The sequence below is a fragment of the Hemiscyllium ocellatum genome, chromosome 5, assembly GCF_020745735.1.
Source record: "Hemiscyllium ocellatum isolate sHemOce1 chromosome 5, sHemOce1.pat.X.cur, whole genome shotgun sequence".
In the NCBI taxonomy this organism is placed as follows: Eukaryota; Metazoa; Chordata; class Chondrichthyes; order Orectolobiformes; family Hemiscylliidae; genus Hemiscyllium; species Hemiscyllium ocellatum.
In genome coordinates this window covers 92,737,624-92,756,911 of record NC_083405.1, presented here as the reverse complement: position 1 = coordinate 92,756,911, position 19,288 = coordinate 92,737,624, and the positions used below count along the sequence as shown (strand labels likewise).

The window sequence follows — 19,288 nt, the reverse complement described above, 5'->3', positions numbered from 1 at the left end:
TAGGCAGTTTTGCATTATTAATTAAGGAGTTAGTTGCTGCAGTAAGGAGAGATAATATCTTAGCAAGATCTTCAAGTAAGGCTTTGTGGGTAAACATAAGAATAAAAAGGAGGCAGTCATAGTGCAGGGAGTATTTTATGGGCTCCAAACAAACAGTAGGCAGTACAGGGACAGACATGTAGACATTACTTTGTAAAAATAATAATTGGGAGATTTCAATTTTCACAACATTAATTGGGATAGTCATAGTGTAAAGGTTTGGGGGCCAGCACAAAGGTTTTTTTTAAATATATTCAGGCGAGTTTGCCTAAATGCTTAGCTTTAAAAAATGCAGTGCTGGGCCCAATTCTGTCAGACGTATGCTCAAGATGGCATTATAAAGGTGCAAGGGGTACTGTACCTTTAAGAGAGTTAAAAGCTAGCAGAACTACCTGACAGCACCAAGTGTTCTGAACAAGATATAATGTAATCTTTTGGTCCAGCAGCTCAGGTAGCTGGTTGTCTGGACACAAAACCAAATTTAAATATGGCCAATCAATTTAAATTACACTCCAAAAAAAACCAAAAGTCAATCAAGTTTGATTTTAGTATACTGACAATATTAAAATCACAACCCAATGCCAAGGGGGGTACAAGACCAGGAAAAATTGATAAAGAACTGCCAAAACACCAACACATGCAGACTGCCCAGAAAATTAGCTCTCTTAAAAGGTACCTTTGTCGACCAGTGACCTGTGAAACAGAAATCCCTAAGAAAAGACAGAGGAAATACAAAGAAAAAGATTGACGGCTGGCTGGTTTTGAAATTTGAATTTTTGGAAAATCTTAATCAGCTGTTTTATTGGACTAGTATTAGAGAAAGGAATGTAAAAAAGATAGGTTAAAGGAAGGAGTTGTAAACAATTATTAGTTAACTATTCTCTACTCTATTTTAATAAAGTTGTTACGTTTTACTTTAAATAGTTCTTGGCCTCTCAAGATTTTCACAGATTACCATATGGGATAAATCTGTGTGTTGCTGGTTCAAAATTAACAAGGGGTGGGGTTTACCACATGTTATAACAATGGCCATGGGAATGCATTTTAATAATAAAAAGTACAGTGTACTGTTTTGCTAAGTCTGATATAGAAAAGCAAAAATATGGTGTGCAAAACACTGTTTGGATTGGGGAAAAGCAGTATATGGCCAAAGGAGACTGGGAAGATCTATGAGAGGGTAAACATACAGCTGAACAGTGGGGGAGAGGAGGCAGGCATTCATAAAGGAAATAGGGAGATAACAGGCCCAACATGTTCTCTTAAGGGGGAAATGTAGGTGCAAAGAACCCAAAGAATCTTGGATATGTAGGAATATTCTGGAATGGATGAGAGGGGAAAATGAGGGGCAAATTAACAGAGGTCCTCAGTAACAGAGCAAGTGCAGGGTGGAACTTAAAGCAATTAGGAGAACAAAGAGGGGAATGAGAAAAAAATAACTGGCAGTTAAGGTTTGGGAGAATCTCAAGATATTCTGTAAATATATCAAGAGGAAGAGAATAATAAGAGAAAGACTAAGGATCATTAAGGACCAAGGGGGCCAATCTATGCATGGAACCAAAGGACATTAGCAGGTTGTTGAATGAGTATTCACATCTGTCTTCACTCAAGAGGAGGAGGATGTAGATAGTCCATCTTCCTGAATTTGCGAGGAGGTTCTTGAGCAGACTGATGGAGGGAGTGAGGAGGTACAGGAGGCTTTGGGAAACTTAAAAATGGACAAATCTCCAGGTCCAGATGAATAACATCCCAGGCTCCTGTGGGAGTCAGAGGAGATACTTAACAGGGCTCTGACCCAAACTTTTAATTCCTTTCTGGTCTTAGGGGAGGTGCCAAAGAGCTGCTAATTTTGTTCCATCTTTCAAGGAGGGTGGTAGAGATAACCAGAGAATTACAGACCAGCGAGTCTCACATCATGGTCGGGAAACTACTAGGGAAAATTCTGAAAGACATTATTAATTTCCACTTGAAGAGGCAGGTTTTATCAGGGATAGTCAGAATGGCTTTGTCAGAGGGAGGCCATGCCTAACAAACTTGATTGCCTTTTAAGAAGATGACCAGAGGTGTAGATGAGGACAGTGCAGTTGATATAGCTACAGGATTTAAGCAAAGCCTCTGACAAGGTCTCACATGTGAGACCTTGTGAAAGAAGGTAAAAGTACGTGGGATCCAGGGTTACTTGGCAAGTTACATTGAAATTCAGTTTTGGTGGCGAGAGATAGAGGATAGTGGTAAAAGACTATCTGTGAGAGTGGAAGCCAGTGACGTTCCACAGGAATTAGTGTCTTTTAGTGTTCATGATACAGACAAGCGATATAAAAGAAAGTATTGGGGGGTGGGGGGGAGGTGTGTGGACCAAAATAAGGAAATCTGTGGATGAAGATTGACTGAGAAGTTGACAGAGAGGACAGATGTCTTAAATTACAGGAGATATAAGTGGATTGGTCCAATGTGCAGATTCGTAGCAGATGGAATTTAACCCTGAAAGCATGATTGGATGCACTTTGAGAGAAGTAACAAGACAAGGCAGTACTCAAGGCAGATCATTAGGAAGGTCAGAGGAACAGAGGAATCTCAAGGTGTTTGTCTGCAGCCCTCAAAGCAAGATAGTTGAGATAACATACGATATACCTGCCTTCATCAGGTTCCCAAAGTGTGGAAGCAGGCCATTTGGCCAACTGAGTCCACACCAACCTCCAAAGAACATCCCACCCAGACCAACAACTCAGACATTTTCAATGGCTAATCCACCTAGCCTGCAAGATGGGTCATGTTAGCATGGCCAATCCACATTATTTGCACATTTTTGGACTGTGGCAATAAACCAGAGCAGCCAGAGGAAACCCACAAAAACATGGAGAGAACCTGTAAACTCTAAAAAGACTGTCACCAAAGGTTGGAATTGAACCTGCGTCCCTAGCACTAGTGAGGCAGCAGTGCTAACCACTGAGCCACCATGCTATCTTGCTGCACAGATTATAATAGCAGTAAGGTTATATTGGAGTTAAAGGATTTTGGTTAGGCAACACCTGGAGTATGATGTGCAGTTCAGGTCACTGCATTATGGGAAGTATATGATTGCTTTGGATGGGGCTGCAGAAGATGTAACCTGTGAAGAGATACACCCAGGCTGCTTTCTTTAGAGCAGAGAAGGCCAAGGAGGAACCTGATTGATGTTTATATGACTGGAGGTGCATGGACAGGGTGGATTAAAAAGAACCTGTTCCCTTGAGTTGAAAAATCAACAACAGGATATAATTAAGGTAAAGAAAGTAGTTTTGAAGGTGGTTTCAGTAAAATGATCTTCATCCAAAGAGTTGTGGGAATTTGAAATACACCACCTGGGAGGGTAGCTGTATCAGCAAACCTCAAACTTTAATTAAAAAAATTAAAAGGTTGCATAGCCATAGTCCTACCAAAACCTACAGGTGCTTTCTCATTTGGGAGAGATAACTGGTGGTGGTTTAACCAGAGGATCACCAAGCCTCACATGAGGAGACAAATTGAGTGTTAATGCCCTTCATGGTAAGCAGGGCCACTGTAGCAATTGCACCAATGCCATTGACATGACTCTGCATTGCAAACTAGCCATCCAGCCAACTGAGCTATCCAACCCCAAATTCTGGGTTCAGCACTTGAAATGTCATAACATTCAAGACTACAGGACAAGCCAACTGCTTTTCCCATGGTCAATATTTAAAAGAGACCTGAAGGGCAACTTTTTCAAGCAAAAGGATGTACATGTATGAAATGAGCTGTAAGCCATGGTGGAGGTTGTTATAGCTGCAACATTTAAAAGGCATCTGGATAGGTACGTGAATAGGAAGGGTTGAGAGTGATATGGGCCAAATGCTGTGAAATGGGACTAGATTACGATAGGATATCTGGTCATCCTAGATGAGTTGAACTGGCCAATCTGTTTCCATGCTGTATATCACTATGATTTTATAACTGTTCCAATATAGCAGCATCCCATAAACAGACCTTTAGCAAAGGCAAAATTCAACAAAATAGATTTCCCAGATTTGGTGTCTCCTCCAGCCCAGGAGAAGGAATACAGTATTAATCTAGCAGAAAGAACACGCAAACTTTTGCAGCAGCAGAGAGCCACATCTGGCAGCTTCAACTTCCACAACTAAAAACTAAAACCCTGGGTCTTAGAGAGTCTGATTCCACCCACTCATGCTTCTTTTGTCTACTTTTAAAATAAACCAAAAATTATTTGGTGAGTTTTGAGAAGATTTGTAGTTCAGGTTGAGGCTCTGGATGTAGGTTTGCTCGCTAAGCTAGAAGGTTCAGTTTCAGACGTTTCGTCACCCTACTAGGTAACATCAGTGAGCCTCCAGATAAAGCACTGGTGGTATGGCCCACTTTTTATTTATGGGTTTAGGTTTCGGTTGGTGACATTTCCTGTTCTTTTTCTCGGAGGGTGGTAGATGGGATCCAAGTCAACGAGTTTGCTGATAGAGTTCTGGTTGGAATGCCATACCTCTCAGAATCTTTGCGCATGTCTCTGTTTGGCATGTCCATCAAGCAAACATCACCTCACCACAAAAAGGCATGACCCACTCTCACTAGTATCTTTACATACAGGTGAGGAAGGATATCACTTCCACTGGGACAATACAACCATCCTTGGACAAGCCAAGCAGAGACATGCGCAAGAACTCCTAGAAGCGTGGCATTCTAACCGAAACTCTATCAACGAACACATTAACTCGGATCCCATTTACCAACTCCTGAGAAAAAGAAAGGAAATGACATCACCACAGGAAATGTCACCACAGGAAATGATATCAGCCCAAAGAAACTTAAACAAATAAGTAAAAAGCAGGCCATATCACAAGTGCTTCATCCAGAGGCTCATTGAAGATGTTCCCAAGTATGGTGACAAAACGTCGGAAACTGAACATTCCAGCTCAACGAGCAAACCTACATCCAAAAACTATTTACTCTGCTTTCCACAGAGCAAGGCAACTGGGCACCATTTTTACAATAACTAGAATTTACAACACAAACTCTTACTACCTATTTTAGGTAGACTACTGAGCGTTTCTTTACTCAAAGCTCCATTATAATAATTTGAGAGTTTTCAATGAGTTCAAGTTTATGAAGGCTTGAAAAGAAATGCCAGGTCAGTCAAGACAGTATTACAATAGTTTCATCTAAATGTAACAAAAGTATGGATTAAAGTTTCAACAATAGATTAACTGAGCAGGACAAAAATGGACAAAGGGTGGAAGCAGGTAGTCTTCATGATGCAAGAGGAACTTTGTGTTAGAAGTCAAGATCAAGGTCAAATACGTCAAGTTCTTTATGTGGTAAATTTTGATATTAAAATTTCATCCACATCATCACATTGCTACAAGGTGTCATCGCACTCCAAGTGTATAATATCTACCACTCCAAGAACTCCATATCCCAAGCTATGACTTGTGTCTTCCTATCCATTGCCTACCATACCTTCAGTTACATTGACAGTAGCTTGGAATTCTTTTGCCAAACCTTTTCAACTCTTTTCTTCTTAGCAATCTGAAAATCTTCTCGCTAGGACTCTTTCCGTCACAATCCTAATACCTTCTCCATCAGTTCAGTGCCTATTTTCCTCCGATTACATTCCAATAAGGTGACATGAAGCATTTTCCAATACTCAAGATGCTATATGAATTCATGTTTCTGTAGCTACGGTGTAATCATAAAACAAACTAGCTCTTCAATTTTAATGAAAAAGTCAGCTCCCTGAAGCAATAAATTTCACTCTTTCCCCACAAAGACTGCCTGACTGAGAACCATCGAATGGTTAAAAGGCACTGATGGGTCTTGTGGGCACAGTATCCATAACTCTTGGCCAAGAGGTCTAGGCTAAGTCACAGAAACATACAAAATAGGAACAGAAGGCTATTCAACCCCTTGTGCCTGCTCAGTCATGCACTATGGTGTGGCTGATCTCAGATCAATAACCTAATCCCATCTTTCCTCATATCCCTTGATGCCTTTAGGTGCAACAGTTTTATATCAATTTCCTTCTTAATACATGAATGTTTTGGCCTCAACTAGTTTGTGATGTGAATTCCACAGGCTCACCACTCTCTGGGTGTTATGGACCAGGCCAGATCCCCCACCAGGTGTGCGCTCCTTGTAAAGTGGAGTTGCAGGTAGAGAGGATAGGATAGAAAGCATTTGGTATGCTTTCCTTTATTGGTCACAGCATTGAGTATAAGAGTTGGGAGGTCATGTTGCAGCCGTACAAGACGTTGGTTAGACAACTCTTGGAATAGTTGCGCAGTTCCGCTGTCCCTCCCATTGGAAGGATGCTGTGAAACTTGAATGGGTTCAGAAAGATTTACAAGAATGTTATCAGGGTTGGAGGATTTGAGCTATCGGGAAAGGCTGATTAGGCTAGGGGTGATTTCCTTGGAGCATCGGAGGCTGAGGGGTGACCTCACAGATGTTTATAAAATCATGAGGGGCACTGACAGGATAAATAGACACGGTATTTTCCCTGCGGTGGGGGAGTCTAGAACTAGAAGGCCTGGTTTTGGGTGAGAGGCAAAGATTTCAAAAGGACCCATGGGGCACCTTTTTCACATAGAGGGTGGTGCATGTGTGGAATGCGCTACCAGAGAAAATAGAGGAGGTTGGTACAATTACAGCATTTAAAAAGTATTTGGATGGATACATGAATAGGAAAAGTTTAAGAGATATATGGGCCAAGTGCTTGCAAATGGGACTAGATTAATTTAGGAGGTCTGGTTAGCATGGGCAAGTTGGACAGAAGGGTCTGCTTCCATGTTGTACATCTCTAGGACTTGAAAAATTGCAGGAAAATATCCTTGTTCCTATACTCTAAACTTCTTGATATGTAGTTTGGCTTTGTTACTGCCTGCTGCATCCGCACACTTACTTTCAGCGTTGTTTAACAAAGGTGGTAAGGACAAGCCAGGGAGTTTTAGACCAGTGAGCCTGATGTCAGTGATGGGCAAATTGTTGGAGGGAATCCTGAGGGACAGGATGTACATGTATTTGGAAAAGCAAGGACCTATTAAGGATAGTCAACATGGCTTTATGTGTGGGAAATCATGTCTTACAAACTTGGTTGAGTTTTTTGAAGAAGTAACAAAGAGGATTGATGAGGGCAGAGCAATAGATGTGATCTATATGGTCTTCAGTAAGGTGTTTGACAAGGTTCCCCATGGGAAACTGGTGAGCAGGATTAGATCTAATGGAATACAGGGAGAACCAGTGTTGGGGAGAATACACCATCAGATTGCCTAGAGTGGGGCTAGGGAGGGTAGCACTATTGCTACAGCAGACATTACCAGTTCCAGTCCCCAAACAGTTAATCACAGCCATGGGGGAGAACCTAGCAACTGCAGGGCTTGTCTGAAGTAACATTCCTCGCTGATTAGATCATGTCAGCCAGTATCAGACTGCCCCATTGAGAACTCATGACTAATAAAGGAACCGGTAACTGTCGAACGGTGTGAATTGCGCTATCGGAGTACATGATTGTTAAAGCATCTGTTAATGTACCTACTAGAACGGATTCCCATCGAAACCCATGATAAATAATAATGATTGTTAATTCGCTTGCGGAAAACCATTGACTTTGTTACGGAAAACGCCTAGCCTGTCAGACACATAGTAATGAGATCGATACTCTGAACGATGGACTATTGATTGCAGGGTCGGAACTGCCGACCCCAGGATGGCTGTACCATTGTCCGGCACAGCGGGAGCTGGACAGGCACCTTGATGCGGCCAATAGAGGCGCAGATCCCCTCGCTCTCAGGTGTACTGACCAATGAGGGGGACGAACGAGGGAGAATTGACCGGGTACTCCTGGCGGCGCAAAGTATAATTGAGCCAGGTCCGAAGGAGAAGACAGAACGCCTTCTCCAACGAATTGCATGCTGTAGAATTCGTTGTATAGTTTGCCAGTTTCGATTCTGTAAGTAAACGGTGTTCCGCTCCAAACTAAAGAAGCCAGTGTGGTCTCTCCTTCCAAGGACATGTGGCGACGGGACCCCCGAGGGTCCGTCCCAACACCAGCCATTTGGATATAGAACTGGCTCAAAGGTAGAAGACAGAGGATGGTGGTGGAGGGTTGCTTTTCAGACTGGAGGCCTGTGAACAGTGGAGTGCCACAAGGATCGGTGCCGGGTCCACTACTTTTCATCATTTATATAAATGATTTGGATGTGAGCATAAGAGGTATAATTAGTAAGTTTGCTGATGACACCAAAATTGGACCTATGGTGGACGGCAAAGGAGGTTACCTCAGTTTACAATGGGATCTTGATCAAGTGGGCCAATGGGCTGAGAAATGGCAGATGGAATTTAATTTAGATAAATGTGAGGAGTTGCATTTTGGGAAAGCAAATCTTAGCAGGACCGATACACTTAACGAGACAGTCCTCGAAAGTGTTGCTGAACAAAGACCTTGGAGTGCAGGTTCATAGCTCCTTGAAAGTGGAGTCTCAGGTAGATAGGATATTGAAGGCGGCATTTAGTATGGCTTTCCTTTATTGGGCATAGTATTGAGTACAGGAGTTGGAAGGTCATGTTGCGGCCGTACATGACTGGTTAAACCACTGTTGGAATATTGCGTGCAATTCTGGTCTCCTTCCTATCAAAAAGATGTTGTGTAACTTGAAAGGGTTCAGAAAAGATTTACAAGGATGTTGCCAGGGTTGGAGGATTTGAGATATAGGGAGAGGTAGAATAGGCTAGGGCTGTTTTCCCTCGAGCATCAGAGGCTGAGGGGTGACCTTATAGAGGTTTATAAAATCATGAAGGGCATGGATAGAATAAACAAATGAAGTGTTTTCCCTGGGGCCGGGGAGTCTAGAACTAGAGGGCATAGGTTTAGGGTGAGAGGGGGAAGATATAAAAGAGACCTATGGGGCAACTTTTTCACACTGAGGGTGATACGTGTATGGAATGAGCTGTCAGAGGAAGTGGCGGAGGCTGGTACAATGCAACATTTAAGAGACATTTGGATGGGTATATGAATGGGAAGGGTGTGGAGGGATATGGGCCGGGTGCTGGCAGGTGGGATTAGATTAGGTTAGGATATCTGGTCGGCATGGATGAGTTGGATCAAAGATTCTGCTTTTGTGCTGTACATCTCTATTACTGGTGCACGAGGAAACTCAATTCTTATCAAACATTCCCCTCTCAACCTACAACTATTCAAATGTTAATCAGCTTTCCTGTTGTTGCTGCCAAAGTGGATGATCTCATTTTTATCCATGCTGTACTACATTTGCCATGCATTTGCTCAGTCACTCAGCTTATCCATATCACACTGCAACATCTCTACTGCATCCTCACAACTCACCCTTTCACTCAACATTATGTAATATCTGAATACTTGCAGATGACCCAGTTACCTCATCTAAAATTATTAATACATATTGCAAATAGCTGAGGTTCTACTACCAATCCCTGCAGTACCACATAGTGCCTGCCTGTCATTCAGAAAGTCCCATTTATTCTTGCGCTTTAATTTCCTGTCTGCTAACCAGTTCTCTACCCATTTCCCAATCACACATGCTTTTAATTTTACCTATTAATCTCTTGCATAGTACTTTATCAAAAGCTTTTTGAAAGTCTTAACGAACCACAAGGCGGGACAGTGGTTAGCATTGCTGTTTCACAGTACCTGGGACTCTGGCTCAATTTCACTCTCTGACGACCGTGTGGAGTTTGCACATTCTTCACCGTCTGCGTGAACTTCCTCCGGGTGCTCTGGTTTCCTCCCACAGTCCAAAGGATGTGTAGGTTCGGTGGATTGCCCATGGAAAACGCAATTTTACAGGGATAGGCCAAGGGTTTTGGGGGTGGGTCTGAGTGGGATGCTTTTCGGAGGGTTGGTGCGGACTTGATGGGCTTACTTCCACACTGTGGGAATCTATGATTCACCTCATCCCTTAATCAACTCTAGGAGTTACATCCTCATAGAATTCCAGTAGATCGGTCAAGCATTATTTCCCTTCTGTAAACCCAGGCTGACGGTGTCTGATTCCACCTTTGTTTTTCTAGTGCATAGCAACTTGACTAAGACCAAAGCTCACTAAGCTGTGGGTCTGCACACGCATACAGAAGTCCAGATTACACACTTGAATTGGTTGTACACAAAGAATAATTTGGAGAGAACATCAGGTCAAAGCAAAAGCTTCTAATTGTAGAATAAACCCATACAAGTGTGACAGATTTTAACAAAACAATTTTTCAATCCAATCTAACATCCATGTGAATGTTGATCTTCATCTGAATTTGAGCTGCAACACATACAGCTCTGTTAGCGAGTTTGAGAAGATTAGTAGCTCAGGCTGAGGTTCTGGATGTAAACTGGTAACATCACCAGTGTTTTCACCAGAGGCTCACTGATGAACGTAAACACACAAATAGAAAGTAGGACATAACACCAGCACTTCAGAGGCTCACTGATGATGTTACTAGTATGGCGACAAAGCATCCAGCTCAGCGAGCAAACTTACATACACATACAGCTCTTCACAGCAATTTTTCTAAAAGTGAAAAATCATGCTCTGCACAAATAGTTGATCCCTATTTTTTTGTTGAACATTCTAAGAGGATAAAATTTAAGCGCTTGCAAGAGCAAATTAATCCAAAAGAAACCAAACATCTCCACATCTACTGAAATAGAAAATATAAAAAAAGACTTGCTTAAAAAGGCTCACACTGGGCTTTAGCCTAGGTAAAATAATGAAGTGTGTCTGGTAATTTGAGTCTCCTAACTTGTGTTTCGCTCTCAAATACAGGAAAAAATATTTGAGAATGACTACCCAATAAGCTAAAATGCCCGATTTGTAACAAATTTCAAACGGAGAGGATACCGACTGGACTACTAGGTCCAATACTTCAACAGACAGGAAGTCCACTTGTAATAAAAAGAGAACAAATAATGCCATATCCCAGAACACATCAAATTATATGAAAAATTAGTTGTTCCTACAAATTACACAACGGAAGAAAAACAGCCTCTTCAAAATACTGAGCTAGCAACCAAGCCAAAAACTATTCCAAAAGTGGCAACCAAGATGAAAGTTACAGATAGCCCTATAATTCAAGCATGGTACAGTTTAGTTCAAGTGTGCATTTGAAGGCTTATATTTTAAACCACTGAAAATTAGTGTAATTTTGGTTTTGGTTTAAGAATTTAAATTACCTTGTTGAAGCGTTCATGAGGAACGTACTGTAGTACAATAGGTTCCATTGTAGTAACATTTGCAAACTGCACCTCTGGAATATAAAGTGCACAAACCACATGGGCCCAACCTGTGCATAAATCAAAACAAAAAAATTACAAACTACATAAAAAGTAACACAAAGTTAGATTTGTGCCTAATACAAATACAAAATCTTCTCAATTCTGTATTCAAGAAAACAAAATCCATAAATCAGCCTGTGACAATCAACAAAACACAGTATTACATTCATATTATATAGACCAAAAGGCATCCAAGCGCTAAGCTCGAAAATCCTAATAATGCCCTGAATGTGTTGACTGAAAATCTTGGCATGAGTCAGTCTCTCATCCAATGAGGTTTTCAAACCTCCAGTTTAAAAGCGTGACACATTAAATGCATTGTGCTGTTTTGTGGCACTACGCCAGACACACGTGGAAAGCACTGTTGAAAGACCAACAAAGAACCTTGTAGCTCAGCATTCCTGACAATCATCCAGATGGTTCACATTTCTAACACCATCCCCCTCCTATAATGTTAACAACTATGCATCAACAAGGCTTGAGTGACCTACTATACAGCGATCACTTTGATCACAATATTTTTCAAGGATTCAAAGAGTAAGAATTTTTTTTTAAAACGGTTATAACGTAAATATTCTGATCTGCTCTGAAGTGATGACAATAGCTCAGTCTGCAGCTTGCACATAGCATTATGTACTAGTTTATGTTTTGTTTGCAAAATAGAGTTTTATTTTCAGCTGAACTTTGATGCCCTTGCACCATAAATATACCACCAAACATCACACAAGCCATGAATTATCATATCAAGTAGTTACTAATTCAAGTTAAATTATTTCCTCTGAGCAAGAAGAACAAAAATACTTCACATAGTACGGAGTTAAGGCAAAGTAACAAAAATGCTGACATTATTTTCTGCTCAGACAATAACCTGATGCAAGTATACCTTTCAAGTTATTAGATGGTCTAATAAATTGAAACAAACTATACTCCACCTGATCAGCAGATTAATTTTTAAAATTCTCTTCACATCATTTGCACTCAGTCAGAACACCCAGTGCATATTGAGATAGGTATACCTTTTACAATCTTGACAGGATTTCACACATCACTTAAGTTTTGTTTTTCAAAAATAACTTTAAAGACACATATATAATACAAATTAATCTTCCAAGCCAAGACATTTGCTGCCAGGGATCAATGTTCACTACTGTGTATCTGAATTCGATCAACTGACTTTTGATCATAAAACTAACTGAAAATAAAACACTTCCAAAACAGAAGTAGAAACTTTGTCAATGAAATAATTTTCAAATTAAAGATAAAAACTGGCTTCAAAAATAATCTGATAAAAGCAGAAATTGCTGGAAACACAACAGATCTGGCAGCACTTGTGAAGAGGAACGAGAGTCAACCCAGATTTGTCATACATGCTGACGTTGACAGGGTGTCCCATGAAACTGTGCTCAATCACCTGAGATGTAAGGGGAAAATGTGTCAGTCAGGATAATTATCAAATTAAACATTTTTCAATTCTGTATATGTGGATGTCAGGGAGAACAAAATTTGTATTAGCTATGATGCTACAATAGGCACTGTACAAAATAACTACAGTACTTGGGCTGCGAACGCAATTAGTCCCAGAGGTCTAAAGCAGAGAAAAAAACCATTCAGCCTATTAAGTCTGATGGTCAAAAACAACAGTCTAACTATTCTAATCCCATTTTCCAGTATTTGGCGCAAAGCCTTGTAAGCCTTAGCATCACAAGTGTACATCTAAATACTTAAATGTTGTTATGAGGCTTTCTGTCTTTACCACTCTTAGAGACAGCGAGTTCCAGACTCCCACTGACCTCTGGGTTTGAGAAAAAAAGATATTCCTCATCTCTAAATTTCCTGCCACTTCCCTTAAATCCAGACACTGGATCTCTCTATCAAGGGGAAATACTACTTCCATTCTCTACTTTTCATAATTTTACACGCATTACAATCACATTCCCCACCCCAACTCAGTCACCTGTGCTCCAAGGATAACAACTCTTGTCTATCCCATCTCTCAAAACTGAAACACTCCAGCACAGGAAACATCCTGGCAAATCTCCTCTGTACTCTCTAGTGCAATCACATCCCTCCTACAATATTGATTCCAGAACTACAGATAACACTCTAGCTGTGACCTAACCAACATTCTTGTACAGTTCCAGCATCATCTCCGTGCCCTTACACTCTATGCCTCCATCAATCAAGTACATTATAATGCCTTCTTAATCAATCACTTTGTCTATCTGTCCCGTTACCTTAAGGAACTGGTGGACATGCACACCTGATACAGAGTGCTTTCTCACGATTCTACCATATATCATGTATTCCTTGCCTTGTTTGTCCTGGTTAAATGCATCGCCTCACACCTATACAGATTAAATACCATTTGCTACTGATTAACCCATGCAAAAACACCACTGAACCATCACTTTTCTGCCACTACTCCAATTCTGTATCCAATTTGGCACATTTCCTTGGATTCCATGGACTCTTACCTCCGCTATCATTCTCCCATGTGGTATCTTATCAAAAGCTTTGCTGAAGTTTAAGTAGGCTTCATTGAATAGCTATTACAGAAACTTGGCTGGCAAAGACAGGACTGGCAGCTCTTTGTTCCAGGTTTTAGATTCTATAGGAAGGATAGAGAGGAGGGGGAGTGGGGTTTTTGATTAAGGAAAACATTACTACTATAATTAGAAAGGATATTCATGAGGGATTGTCCAGTAAAAACATATTGGTTGAAATTAAAAATAAGAAACGGATGATCACCTTAATGGGATTATACTGTAGGTACCCCCCCCACACACACACACACGCACACACAACAGCTAGAGGGAAACTGAGGAACAAATATATAGAGATCACAATAAGTGTAAGAATAATAGGGTTGCAGTAGTATGGGATTTTAATTTTCCAAACACTAACTCGGACTGCCATACTGTTAAAAGGTTCGGATGGTGACTAATTTGTTAAATGCACTCAAGAAAATTTTCTTTATCAACATGTAAACGCTCCTACCAGAGGAGCAGCAAAAGTTGACCCTCTTAGAATAGAAGGCAGTACAAGTGACTGAAGTTTTGGTCGGGGAACACTTTGGGTCTAGTGATCATAATTCTATAAGTTTGCAAATAACTATGGAAAAGAATAAGCCTTCCATAAAAAGTTTTTAATAGGAGTAAGGCAAATATTAATGGCATAAGACAAGAATATTCATATGTTGACTGGAGTAGATCATCTGGCAGTAAAGGGACATCTGACAAGTAGAGGCTTTCAAAAGTGTGATATTGAAAATTCAGAGGCAATATAATCTTAAGAGTGAAAGATAAGGTTAGCAAAACTAGGAAACAATAGAAATTGTAGTTTAGTCAAAATTAAAACAGAAGCATATAACAGATATAAACAACTGGGTTCGAGTAAATCTCTTGAACAGCATTAGGGGCATTCTTAGGAGGAAAACTAGGAAGATACAGAGATGACAGGATCTAGCCTTGGCAAATAAGGGTAAAGATGATCCAAAGAGATTCTACAAATACATTAAAGGCAAAAGAGCAATTATAGAGAAAGTTAGGTCATTGAAGATCAATGAAGTCATCTTTGTGTTGAACTCCAACCTCCTATGCTCTAGTGAAAAGAGACCTAGCCTCTTTATAAAACAAACCCTCCATTCCGAGCAACTGCCTGGTGGTAATAATAATAATAATAATAATAACAATAATAATAACAATAACAACAATAACAATAAATAATAACAATAATCTTCCTATAACAGAGAGATCAGAACTGGTCACACACAGTACTCCAAAAAAGGTCTCAATGTCCTGCACAACCTCAACATAGCTTTCTGACTCCTATACTGAAAAGCCTAAGTAACAAATGCAAGCATGCTAAATACCTTCTTGACCACCCTGTCTATCTGTGATGCAAATTTCATAGAATTATGTACTTGAACCCCTAGGGGTCTCTGTTCTACAGCACGACTCATGGCCCTTTTAATTGTATAAGTTCTACCCTAGTTTGTTTTACCAAAATGCAATATGTCACATTTATTCAAATTAAACTCCATCTGCCACCCCTCAGCTCATTGGTCAAGATCCCTTTGTAATCTTCGATAAACTTCTACTCGATCAACTATACCACCAATTATGGTGTCATTCGTGAATTTAATAATTATACTTCCTAAATTCTCATCCAAATAATTTATATAAAAATGACAAAACAAAAGTGCACCCAGCATGAATCCCTGCAGAATGCCACTGGTCACAGGCTTCCACTCTGTAAAACAACCCTCCATCACCACCACCCTCTGTCTCCTACTATCAAGTCAATTTTATATCCAATTAGCAAACTCTCCCCGAAACGCATGCTGAAATCCAGATGAAATTGGTCTTTCAGAACTGTTTTCAAGTTTCCCCATCACAGATCAGACTGACTGGCCTGTGGTTTCCTGATAGCATCTTATTTAATAAGGGCACAAGAGATCTATGTCATCTGGTATCTCTCCTGTGGTCAGGGAGGAATGGAAAATTATTTCAAATGCCTCTGTTGTTTCTCCTTTGTTTCAATTAACAGGAATACATTTTACCTAGCAATGAAGATGCACCTACTTTTAACCCTGCTATACCACTCAGAACCTACTTTATACCAACATCTCTAAGAACATTACAACTCTTTTTAACCTTCAGCCATATTAGTCTGTAAATGTCTGATCTCGAAGACCAAGCAGACTCTGGCCTGAGTACCACTGTACTAGAAGAGCTCATAGCAGTAACCCAGGAAACCTGGGTTCAAGTCCCACATACTCACGTGAGATAAATATCTATCACAGTCTTTCTTCCAGATTTCTGTAACCAGATTATCCCTCTCACTAGCGAACACCAAGCCAGAATGTTTATTTAAAACCCTATCTACACCCTCTGGGTCCATGCACAAATTACCATTGTCCTTAATGGGCCCTATACTTTCCCTACTTATCCTTTCACCGTGAATATACTTTTGAAATAACTTAGGATATTTCTTGATTTCACTTTGTCATTATTCTTTCAGGCCTCCTCTTTTCTCTCCTGATTTCCTTTTCAAGTTTCCCCTTGCACATTCTGTACTCCTATACGGATTCTGCTGTTTCAATCCCTTGGTATCTGCCTTAAGCTTCCCTTTTTCTCAATCCATTCATGCATATTCCTTGATTTCCAGAGAGTTATCAGGATTAATTGGTCCCAACTTTTATCTTTATTAGTATGGGTTAGTCTTGTACTCTCCCCATTTCCTTCTAGAAAGTATTCTGCGGCTCTGACACAGATTTACCTAAAAATATCTGCTTCCAATCTGCTCTGGCCAATTAATGGCAATAAAATTACATGTTACATGATGTATCAGGGAAAGAAAAATTCTTGCTCAGAGTGTCTTGCCAATGGATTAGAAGCAAATCAGAAGTACACTGCTATTCTATAGCATTCTGCTTTACAGACCAGAGAGGTAACATTTTTGATGTTCAGCACCTCCACGAGAACAAACGGGCAAATTTTTTTTCAGGCAGAGAGGGTGCACATATGGAATGAGCTGCCAGAGGAAGTGGTGGAGGTTGGTACAATTACAGCATTTAAAAGGCAACTGGATGGACATTTAAATAGGAAGGGTTTAGAGGGAAATGGGCCACGTGCAGGCAAATGGAACTAAATTAGGTAAAGATATCTGGTCGGCACAACGGGTTGGACCAAAGGGTGGATGACTCTATGACATACTAGACCAGCCCAGTCAATGACTAATGAAATAAAACAATAATGGGGGAATTTACAGGATTTATAAATCCATTCCTTTTATTCTCCTTAAATATCTAGGATTCCAAATTTTGCCCATCTTACAAAAAGGTACCAACTGGTCCCGATCTAGGTCTTAGCAAAATCTGGACTCTGGTCCAGGATTTGAGTAAGGGTCGCCAGATCCAAAACATAAACTGATTTCTCTGCACAGATACTGCGAGACCTGCTGAGCTTTTCCAGCAATTTCTGTTTTTGTTTATGAATACACCAGTTCATCTAACTCTCTCTCCTCTCCTGCACTGACCTCACCATGTGATTCCTTTGTCTGTACTTCTCCCTTTTAAAACTGCTGTTGTTTTGACTTTTTTTCCCCCAAAGTTCCAAAACAATGCAGTGCAACAGCAAACCGTAATTGCTATTCCTGGAATTCGAGGAAATCACCTCCAGCACCTAAAATACCTCAAAAAAAAAGGAGCAGCTATTACAGCCAGAAAGTTTTCCCGTCCTCCACCTTGAATGTTATTGGAAAGTTGGTGGAGTTTGAAATGAAATATCAGGTAAGCATTGTAAGTTTTCACCTGATCAGAGCAAGAGCCTGAATTTTTAATGTAGAGATCAAGTCTGGCAAACTTTCTTGAATATTTTGAAGAGGTGACTGAAAGAGTGGAATGGTTAGGGAAAAGTTCACGAATATTATTTGTACACACTTTCAGCAGCTTTAAACGACATTAGCTACTGGTCTGCAAATGAGAATTGTTAAAATTCATGAAATGAAGGCACTTATTGACAGGTTAAGAAATTAGCATTGGGCAGAAGATAGCAGCTTCTAACCACTTTCGAACTGAATGGAACTAGTGATTCTACAAGGTCTCTGATGGGACTGCAACTGTTTGACATTTTTTATTCACAACTTAGATGATGCAATTGAAACCCACAGGTCCAAGCTTGCCAGTAATCAGCAGCTTTGGAAAATGGAAGCACGAACAATCAACAAGATTGCTAAATTAAGTAAATGGCCAGAACTGTGCCAAGGGGATTTCAATGCAGGTATGAGGTCATCCTCTTAAAACAATGTATTTTCTAAATGATGAAAAAGGTAAAAACAGTGAGGACCAGAGACTCAAGGGATCAGGTACATAGATTTTAAAAATCCCCAAAAAAACAGATAAAAGGATAAAACCAATAAGACCAAAATAAATGCTAACTTTTAAATTGAAAGACGAGGAGACAAAAAAAAAAATTGGTTAACAACATTATTCTGCAGCTTTGAAGGGACACCTAAAAGTCAGCACCTTGAAAGCAGTTATATGCAACTCAGGAAGGAAATATTTGCCTTGAAGCAAGCATAGCATAGACATACTAAAATGAGAGAGTTTAGATTAGACTTACAGTGTGGAAACAGGCCCTTCGGCCCAACAAGTCCACACCGACCCGCCGAAGCGTAACCCACCCATACCCCTACATTTACCCCCTACCTAACACTACGGGCAATTTAGCATGGCCAATTCACCTGACCCGCACATCTTTGGACTGTGGGAGGAAACCGGAGCACCCGGAGGAAACCCACGCAGACACGGGGAGAACGTGCAAACTCCACACAGTCTGTCGCCTGAGTCGGGAATTGAACCCAGGTCTCAGGCGCTGTGAGGCAGCAGTGCTAACCACTGTGCCACCGTGCCGCCCAAATTTGCACTTCAAGGGATTACTCAGGAGGACAGACTACACAAATTGGCAATTTATTACCAGAAATATAAAAGGCTAAGTGCTTTTTGATCAAAGGGTTTCAGGATATTAAAAGAGACCAGAGAAACTATCGCCACTAGTTGACAAATTGAGAAAGAAAGCTTTTTGTGCAATTGATAAAACCTTCTCGATAAAGGGTAGTGAAAGTTTGGAAGTTCTTTCACATACATTATCTAATTCTCACTTATAAATTGAAATGTGACATTGTTAATGTAATGTATTATCAAAAATTTAAGCGATACAAGGTAACAGCAAATATTGGGAAATAGTTTACACAAGCAGCCTCGGTCTACCTTAATAGGAGAGAACATGCTTCAGGAGTTAAAAAGGCCTACTTTTGCCCACATTCTGGTTTCTTTTGAGACAAATTTTAAAAAAAGAGAAGTTAATTAGAAAATATTGAACGTAAAGCTCAACTACAAGCTAAGCACAGGATAACAGAACTAAAAATATATATGCACGATTATGTTTACAG

General features: G+C 40.3%; 1 protein-coding gene across 8 annotated transcripts in view; it reads right to left on the bottom strand.

Annotated features, from left to right (window-relative positions):
- mllt10 (MLLT10 histone lysine methyltransferase DOT1L cofactor) overlaps nt 1-19,288 on the bottom strand; it is a 454,712-nt gene that overhangs the window by 410,475 nt on the left and 24,949 nt on the right. For 6 of the 8 annotated variants that reach the window (XM_060824984.1, XM_060824989.1, XM_060824988.1 and 3 more), the window contains one exon: nt 11,234-11,343. The exons of the other annotated variants lie outside the window; for them this stretch is intronic. In XM_060824984.1, coding sequence (XP_060680967.1) covers nt 11,234-11,343 — 110 coding nt within the window. The remainder of the gene's footprint in view (nt 1-11,233; nt 11,344-19,288) is intronic. 8 annotated transcript variants of the gene reach the window in all.